This window comes from Crocuta crocuta, unplaced genomic scaffold, assembly GCF_008692635.1.
Source record: "Crocuta crocuta isolate KB4526 unplaced genomic scaffold, BGI_CrCroc_1.0 scaffold143, whole genome shotgun sequence".
Classification (NCBI taxonomy): Eukaryota; Metazoa; Chordata; class Mammalia; order Carnivora; family Hyaenidae; genus Crocuta; species Crocuta crocuta.
In genome coordinates, this window is record NW_027529175.1 from 2437531 (window position 1) to 2446976 (window position 9446).

General features: G+C 60.8%; 1 protein-coding gene across 1 annotated transcript in view; it reads left to right on the top strand.

The window, feature by feature from the left end:
* The window catches only part of SREBF2 (sterol regulatory element binding transcription factor 2), a 56920-nt gene extending 47775 nt beyond the window's left edge, over nucleotides 1–9145 (top strand). The window contains 5 exon segments of the mRNA XM_077757960.1: nucleotides 550–682; nucleotides 2927–3095; nucleotides 5212–5397; nucleotides 6842–6953; nucleotides 7411–9145. Coding sequence (XP_077614086.1) covers nucleotides 550–682; nucleotides 2927–3095; nucleotides 5212–5397; nucleotides 6842–6953; nucleotides 7411–7631 — 821 coding nt within the window. The 3' untranslated portion in view covers nucleotides 7632–9145.
* The last annotated feature ends 301 nt before the right edge of the window (nucleotides 9146–9446 follow it).

The following is a 9446-nucleotide window of genomic DNA, read 5'->3' on the forward strand; positions in this document are numbered from 1 at the left end:
TGGCTGTCTTCAGAAAAACCCAGGCTCTTCTGCCTTTTATCTTCCGCTCCCACCCCCCGCCCCAGCCCTGGCGTTGCGAGAGCACTAGTGCTGTGATTCTGCCGCTGAGGAAACTGAGCCTCTGACAGGAAAACACTGCAGATTCTAACCAGAGCCTCTTTCTAGAAACACTTGGGAAACTCCATTTTTCATGACTTCATTGGAGATTCATGTTGTTTCCAGCATTTTACTGAAAAATTATATGCCAGTGGACCTCTTTGATGTACTTTTTTTCCCTGGGCCATTTTTTTTGGTGACAGACTGCCCAAAATGAGATTAGTAGAGTTACTAAAGTAATAAGAGTGAGCATCTTTAAGGCTTTCGATACAGATTGCTAGTCTTTCCAAAAGGTTGTGCTGGTTCACGCTCCCACCAGAATCTCAGTGAGAGGGTGACGCAGAGGCCCCGAGCCCATCGCCGGAGGGTAAAGAGGGCCCAGGCACAGGCAGCCGGGCTGCGCTCCGCAGGTGTGTGGCTGCTGCAGTGACGTTTGGTACTGTCCCATTGTAGGTCCAGATGTCATCTGTCGGTGGTGGACGTCCGCCATCACTATGGCCATCGGCTGGCTCCAGGGAGATGACGCGGCCGTGCGCGCTCATTTTACTGAAGTAGAGCGTGTCCCCAAGGCCCTGGAAGTGACAGAGTGCGTAAGCCTCCCTGACCACTCACTAGCTTCTCTCCAGGGGAATGCCAGGTGCCAGGTGTCAAGCTTGCTTCTGTGTGTCAGCAGAGTGGCAATGGGGGTGAAAGGTCGTGCAGCTTGGGGATGCCATGATAGAGGGAGGGAGAGGTGAAGCCAGAGGGAGGAAGAGGGCAGCAGGAGAAACCGAGCATGGCAGGCAAGCCCGCGGGTGCATGTGTCGTCCCAGCAGCTGTCCGCGCCACTTCCGGGGCCGCCTCCCCCATTCTCACGGAGCCACAGGCTAATGGGGAGGGAGAGCAATGTGGCTCCTGGCATCTTGGGAAGCTCATGGTGAAGCCAGGCAGATTGGTGATGGCTCACAATCAGCCCAGGGCTTGTGAGGACCTGAAGGTCCTTCTCTCGTGTGCCAGCATTGTACCCCATTTCCTTTCAGCTGTCCGTTACCACACCCCCTCCCCCGCCATTTGCCCTGTCACTAAAAGGCTTTAGCATGAGAGCTTGTGACATTCCTCTTTGGGGACCCAAGGCCTGCCTCTTGGGGGCATTTGGCCCATAGTGCCATGCAGCCCTGCCTGCTGACACCCTGTCTGAGCTGAGTGCCCCTAACATCATCTGCAACCCCAGAGAAAGTATACAGTGCTCCAAGACAGAAAGGTCCTGTCTTCAGACCCAAGGCTGGAACATTTCCTTGTCACGCAAACTCTCAACCAGGAGAACAGGAAAGAAAAGCTGAGAAAAGTAGGTCTAGGCAGGTTCTCTAAGGTAGGTCCCACACCCCAATTTCATTTAAGTAACCCAGTTTTAAGCACCCTGACCAAGGAGTACCCACCTTACACTCTCCCAGCCAGCGCCTGAGGACATGGAGGTAGAGTGTCCAGAGTCCCCTCATTTGTGAGCAGCAGAGCCCTGGAATCAGCTAGGACCCTCAGCACACATCCCTCCCCCTGAATTCAGTCACTCTGAGGACCCTTTGCTCTTTGGGGATAACAACGCCATAGGACCCCTCCCCCATCCCCAGCCTCCCCAACCCCTCCACGATCGGCTCCATGAAAAGAAGCTACATTTCTCTAGAAAGCTGCACAGCCAGCTTTGGGGGAGATGGCCCCTCAGAGAACAGGCACAAATAATGGCGCCCATACTCCATGTCACCTTAGGTGGCAGCAAATAGGATTATGGCCACTTTACAGATGAGGAAACTGAGACACAGATTGTTTGAATGACTATTTTAGGTGGCTCCTTAGTGGCAGTCCTGGTGGTTGAGCTGGGTCTCTGGTCCCTTCCTCTCGGCCACATGCCCTGTTCCCGGGTCTCCTACACCCCTTCCATGATTCCATTGTTTATTTAGTAGATACTTAAATGAGGGCCCTCTTGGTGACAGCTGCGTTCTAGGCTGAGAGGCAGCAGCGAACAAGAGAGCAAGTTGCGGCCACAGGCAGATAGATGGTGGCCCGACCTGCACAGGTGCTCTCTTCCGTGGGCAGCTGGTGTCATCGCCTTTGCCAGGCCAGTGGTGGCTTCTGGAAGCAGCCCACACATCTCTTTGCTGGGAGGGGGCCGGAGGGAGGGAGGCCCATAAACCACAGGTTGGTAATGAGGGGAGCAGAGGTGGGTACAAAGGGCCTGAGCCGGTGGGCAGCCTGAGGAGGCTTGCGGGGGGCAGGACAGGAGAAGGCAGGCCTGGGACACAGCAGGTGGAGTAAGTCTCAGGAGGCAAGCTGGTGACACAGGGCACTCCTATGCACCCACGTCACCAGAGGCACAGGAGGGGGAAGACCAGGCCTTTGCATGTGTTGCTCCTCTGCCTGGAGCCCTCCCAGAATGCCACACAGCTCACTCCCCTGTCCCTTCAGCTCTCTGCCCAAATGTCACTTTTGCAGCGAGGACCTCCTTGACCACCATCTCTTATAAGATGCCACCTTCTTCCTTTGCCTGACTTTCCTTCACGGCGCTCGCACCTCCTGCCGTTACGTGTTCAGGATTATCTGACTCCTGCGCTCGAAAGTGAGCGGGGCGGGGACTCATGCCCACTGCTGCATCGCCAGGCCTGGGGCTCCGTCAGTTCTTCCTGGACGAAGGAGGCTGTAGGGTGGGAAGCCCACCCTCATTCAGGGCCAGCATCTCAGACCTGGAGCCATCATGGTGGCGCATGAGCGGACAGACCCATGTGTCACCGGCTCAGGCTCTTCCTCTCGCTGCCAGGGGCGGTCACTGACCTCTTGCTCTCCCCTCCCTCTCACTGTCCAGGAGCCCCCTGGTGAAGGCCGTCTTCCACACCTGCAGAGCCATGCACACCTCACTCTCTGGGAAGGCGGATGGGCAGCAAAGCTCCTTCTGCCACTGCGAGAGGGCCAGCGGCCACCTTTGGAGCAGCCTCAACGTTAGCGGGGCCACCTGCGACCTCACCCTCAACCACGTGAGTGGGGGCAGATCCGGCCCCTCGGGGAGATGCCCAGCTGCGGTGGGTGGGAACACTCCGACCCTCCCTTCCCCCAGACGTCGCCCCTTGGCCCAGTTAGGCTCCCTTGTAGTCCTCGGGGTGAGCGAGTTTGCACCTGCGCTTTTGCTGGGTTCCCCGAGTCCCGGGGCCTGCTGGTCCTCAGCCCTGCCAGCCCCAGGTGGACCAGGGTCCCCCAGGGCTCCGCATTTGCTCCAGGCGGTTCGCACAACTCCCCCAGACGGCCGCAGGCCAGCCTTAGAAGAGAGAGGCCCCCAGTCGCATGCACACCCCCAGCCGACTGACCACCTGTGCACCTCCAAGGCCAGGTGCACGCCTCCTAGCGGGCAGCTGTGGTGCATTGTAGTTGCATTGCATGTTCTGGCGGTACCCGTGCAATGTTTCCACAGTGCATCACAGAGGCCTGCCTGGCCCTCGAGAGACTTCTCACCCGTGCCCTGGCAGAGGGCACTGCCGTCGCTGTTGGATCGCACGGCACGGCCGACCTGGGAGGGAGGAGGGGCGGGGTGCGCACAGCTAAAAGTGGAGCACGGTGTGCCCGTTCAGGAGGAGCTGAGTTTCCCTCCATAAAGGGAAGGACAAGCTGTGGCCTGGAGGGTCAGACTCTGAGCCCCTCGCTGGGGTTTGGTCCCAGGTAGCTAGGCTGGCACTTCTGGCTAGAGGTGGTATCAGTCCCAGAGACGGGTGAGCCCAGCGTGCCGCCCTGCAGGACAAGCACCGTGCCGACGGGGCGCAAGTACCAGCCCACGGCGGAGCCACGTCTCACTTCGTGCCTTTCCTCTGCTGGCCACCTGCGGTGTTTGTCTCCGCGAGAGTCACGTAGTCTCAGCCAAGTTTGGGGAATGAGAGAGAGGCTGGCACACGTTGGGGCTGGGGTTCCCGGGCAGCAGTTCTATACGGGGGAGTGGGCCGAGCGAGACCCCGTGGAGCCCGGCATCTGTCAAAGGGCAGAATCCAGCCCCGGGCCACTCCCCCCACCCAAAGGTGCTCCCCCAGCGCTCACCTCTTAGAAATGCCAGGCTTGGTTTGAAGAGGGAGGCTTCATCTGTGTCCCCTTGAGGCCATCATCAGCCAGAAAACAGTGTGGCAAAGGGTCAGGACAACGGGCAGGCACGGGGCAGGGTCCAGGGTGGTTCCAGTGCCCTGGTGAAGGGGCACGAAGAGGAATGTCCTGGGGGAGTCCATCAGAGCCTGAGGGCCCTGGGGGACCCCTATCACGAGGAACTCTGCTTTGTCCTCACTCTCACGGCTCCCGGTACTGATGGGAGCCAGGCAGGCAGCCCAGCCTCGCGGGTGCCGTGCGGACAACAGTAGGCACGTCCCCAAATCGTGCGGCACCCATGCCTGGTAAGCGGCTGGTGCTGACAGCGCTTCCAAAGGCCAGGTGCGGTGCACACACCCAGCGCTCTCCTGTAACGCAGTAGCCTTGTGGTGCCCGTCTCACAGATGAGAAAACGGAGGCTGAGAGAGGGGCAGTTGTGTGCCAGTTGGCGGTAAAACCACAGTTGATGTAGGTCAGTGGGTCTAAACCCAAGTATTGAACTGCTCCCTGGTTCCGCCTTCTTGGAAACCCCAGAGACCACCTGGGCCGAGCCTCGGCTGCCTGCTGTTGAAGTGAGCCTCGCCTCCTTCCCTTCCTCCAGCTCCTGCTGTGCTGCCGCTTCAGGCCCTCCGATCCTACTTGGGGGGGCAGGGCCATGGCACCTTTGGGGTATCTCAGCGTCCGGGCCAGCCGCGAGGCGGCTCCTGTGAGGTGGGCTTCCTGCCCCGGCCACACATCTCCTACAGAAGCTCCTGCCCTCTCTGGGCCTCACTCCCCACCCACAGACTGGGAGACACAGATCTCCCACCTGGGGCCGGAGAAGGGACTAGACGCTGTGAGCCCGGGTTTGCCCTTCGCCTGCTCTCTTGCCGTCTGTGGAGCGTTTCCCAGGCTCCCCCCTCTGGGACTCTCCACTTTCTCCCTGAGCTGCCGCTGCCGAGGGCTGGGCTGGGGAGGGCCTGATACCTGCTGGGATCTCTGCTCCGGCCATAGGCCAGTCACCGGTCTCCTCCCTTGTGGCTCGTCCCACAGGTGGTCCAGCTGCTGACCTGTGACCTGCTGCTGTCGCTGAGGACAGCACTCTGGCAAAAGCAGGCAGGAGCCAGCCAGGCCCTGGGCGAGACGTACCACGCGTCCGGCGCCGAACTGGCCGGCTTCCAGCGGGACCTGGGCAGCCTCCGCAGGCTGGCGCACAGCTTCCGCCCAGCGTACCGCAAGGTGAGACCCAGCCGGCTGGCGGGGGAGGGCATGCGGGGTTCTGGAAGCTCCGGTGGGGGTTGCAGAGTTGGCCCTCAGAGGTCAGCCAGCTAATGTGTCTAGCACGGGGGTGGCTGCCATGTACCCCTTTCTTCTGCTTGTGTAGGTGAGTACCTGCCGCGTGCCCAGCCCTGCAGCGTGGCGCACACAGGGCACGGGCCCACCAGCAGGGGCCCGCACCGCCTGCACCTTCCGTGTCACCCGTGGGGACGGGAGGGGCTCCTGGCCCTGGGAGGGGTGGGAAGGGCATGGAGAGAGCGCCACTCTCTTTTTTCCTAACCGGTGTCAGAATGACGGAATCTCCCAGCACTTCACTTCATTCTTGTTCTGAGCCGCTGGGGGCTTGGGCCCTGCTGCCTGGCTGCACATGGCATCCCTGTGGCCACGGCCACAGAATCTGAGAAGTCTCTCAGGCAGTTGTATAACTGGGCTGATTGGACCCAAATCATTTCTTTGCATGTTTTATTGTTATTGCTAATTAGTTATGTAATCAACATGTTTTTGCCTGAATTATTTTCTAAAACTTCAAGTGAGAAAGCCCTTAGTGTCCTCAAGGGGCAAGGGACTCAGTGAGGCTGCGGGCCCTCCCAGGGTCACACTGTGGCCACTGTGCACAGTGAGCCAGGACAGACGGTGGATAAAACTTACCTAATCACCAGTGAACCACCCTCCACTGGGGAAAAGAGGAAATGTGCCCCAAGGCGCGGGGCCCTCTGGCTCCGGGCACAGCTGGCATCAGAGGCCTCCCCCGAGACACCGTTTCCACACTGCCTCTCCCCTGCCGAAACTCTTTAGCGGCTCCCCGGGCCCCACTGCCTTCCCGGGCGGCACTCGAGACCCTCCCCACAGGTGGAGACATGGAGGGGTAGAAAGGAGCCTTGGGATTTAAGGAATTAGAGACCTAGGCCTCGCCTGCCATTCCCCAGTGACTCATACTTACAGAAGAGCCGCACTTTCCCCTGACCACGTTCTGGTCTCTATTTCTTTCTGAAGAAATTGAAGGAAACAGAACCGAGCCTCCCTGGTGCCAGCCCCGCTGGCTGTCCACTATCCGCCCCCTCGCCTCACCTCTGCCTGTCTTCAAGCTGGAGGCAGGCCCCCAAGACCTGAGGCTGCACCCCGGGCCGGGCCGCTTGCGTTCCAGCCCCCGCAGGCGTGTCTGGGCTCTTTGTCTCCTGCAGAGGAAGGTCCAGCCGGCCTGCACTGTGCTCCCCATTCCGGCTGCTCCTCCAGGTGTCTGGCTCCTTCGGAGCTCCGAGTGAGGACGGAGGTTGCTTCCAAGGGGAAAGCAGGGCAGGGTAGTGCAGAGAGAAGGGCCCGTGTTGGGTGGCAGATGAGATGCCTCATGGAGAGGCATCCATCCACTGGGGCACAGACAAGTGCGTCCCCCCTGCACCACCCCCAGGTGTTCCTGCACGAAGCCACGGTGCGCCTGATGGCGGGAGCCAGCCCCACCCGCACCCACCAGCTGCTGGAGCACAGTCTGCGCCGACGGACCGCCCAGAACACCAAGCACGGTGAGAGTCTCCCTGAACCCCGGCTCCGGGCCTGGTGTGGACCCCGCCTGAGCAGGGGAGGAGAGGGGAGGGGAGGAGGGTCTCGGCCCGCACTTAACCCTGGCAGAGCCCCAGTGGGTGTCCTCATCTGCGCTGTTCTCAGAGCTGTTGCAAGAATAGCAGTGGCCCGAGGCTGGTTCTGAGTGGCTGGGGAGGACCCCTGAGCCCGCTGTGGGGCCAGGGTTTGGCCGGGTTGTGGGTCCAGCCTCGGGGGTGGGGAGGGGCGGGCTGCTGGGCCCAGGGAGAAGCACAGCCCCGCCACGGGGTGATAGCCGCGGGGTGCTGGCGTGTTCCCCCTGCCGTCCCGTGCAGACCCTGCCACACTGGCTGGGTCCAGGCTTAAATAAACGAGCCCGGGGTGAGCCCTCGGACAGCTCCGCCAGCAGCCGCTCCACGCATCTCCTCACCGTTCCCGCAGGAGAGGTGGACGCCTGGCCCGGCCAGCGAGAGCGGGCCACCGCCATCCTGCTGGCCTGCCGCCACCTGCCCCTGTCCTTCCTGTCCTCCCCGGGCCAGCGGGCCGTGCTGCTGGCCGAGGCTGCCCGCACCCTGGAGAAGGCGGGCGACCGGCGCTCCTGCAACGACTGCCAGCAGATGATTGTCAAGTTGGGGGGCGGCACTGCCATCGCCGCCTCCTGACCCCTGGGCTCTGCCCACCTCAGCCCCTGCCTCCCTCCCACTCTTCCCTCTGTCCCTCGGTCTCTCTCCCTCTTGCCTGTCTCTCGGTCTCTCTGCTCCCTCTGGGAGTTGTGGGATGAGCCTTGTCTTCTGAGCTGTCGCCTGCTGAGGTTTGTGGACCACCTCAGCCCGGCTGGCCTCCGGGGCAGAGCCCCAAAAGCTGCTGTGGATAGATGCCCGTGGTCCAGGGCCCCGTGGGCCTGAGAGCGGGAAGAGCAGGGCAGAAAGTGGGGCGTCCCTGACTGAAGCGGCAGGGGGCCCCCAAGCTGCCTGGCCCCTGCCTCCCACCCTCAGCCCTCCCCAGCTTTTCTCTCTTCTGAACACCCCCGCCCCATTCCTGCTTCCTGTTTTTTATCAGGCTTGCCCTTGGGGGGACATCGGTCTCGGGCACAAAGCCCTTCACCCTTGGCACTGTGCCCAGCGTGCCCGTCCCCCTTTTTATACAGATGTTTTTATACCCGTGGGCTTGGGTTTGCCGTGATGCAGGGCTGAGGTGCTGTGGCATCTTCCTCTCTCTCCTTGGGTCTGTGTCCCCTCCCCGGTGCCTGACAAAGCCAGTTCATTGTTTTCTCTTCATTACACAGGACAGCCAGGGGCGGAGCAGAGCCCAGCTCTGGGGCGGCACGTGGGAGGCAGGGGGCAGGCCTGGGGTTGGCTGAAATAATGTCGGCATTATTTTTTAATTTTTTAAAAAATAAATGGTATCTTATTTAATTGTCCTGTTCCTTCCCACTGCCCCGCCCCCTGGGATGCCAGCACAGGCATCGGGTAGGCTCAGGGGCTGGAGCGATGGAGCCACCCATTGGGACTGGGGACCAGGGGCCTTCCGTGTGGGTTCTCAGTTCCCTCCCACCCCAACTCCTACCTCCATAATCTATTTTTATCCCGAATTCTTGACCTGAAAATAAGCCAGGATGGCAGGGACCCAGTCTCTCCCCAGTGACAATCCTCTTTTCGGGGTAAACGCTAGGAATAAGGGCCCCTGCCTGGATGAGGGTCCTTGAAGGAAAAGTGGTCCCACTCTTCTGGATCCCCTGGCTCAGTGCCCCCTCCCTGGGGCCGTTTCTACCAGGACCTGAGGACTCCCTGGGACCCCAGCACCAGCTGGGAGGCCGAGGGGGGCCGCCTTCCCTCCCTTCCTGCCTGTGTTCTCAGGCCTCAGGCTAGCTGGGGTAGAGAATGGGCAGCCCCCCGCCCCCATGCGAGTACAGGCTGGAATGGCTCCGCTCGGACCTTACCCGCTTGCTTTCTCTGCTGCCCCTCCCCCCACACTGTAAGTCCTGGCCCTGCCCACTGGGTGAGCCAGCCCCTGTGTCACGTGTATATACCGTGCCTTTTCTCGTTAACTGTTCTGGGGTGGGAGGGGGTGGTTTTTCACGGAGAAGGGGATACACCGATGGCTTCCTTGATATGGAATCATTCACTATGTCCTGGATGTAGGCTATTCAATAAACACAGATTGGTACCACCCAGCATGAGGTGTGTGAGGGTCTGTAGTGTGACCACTGTGGCGGTGTAGCCAGGGGGCTGCAAGGCTTGGCCTCTGGTGGGTCAGGGACTGAGAACGGCCCCTTCTCTGCCGAGAGGCTCCTGGAAGGTTTCGTTTGGAAGGGTCTTCCTCACCCACCCACCTGCTTCCTTCCACTGCCAGCCGCTGGCATGGAGTCTGGGATAAAAGGGCAGCCCGAGGTGCTGCGTGGGTCAGAGGTCACTGTATCCAGCACCCCACTGGCCGATCACAGCAGCGGCTGTTTCAGATTTGGGGTGCCAAGCCCA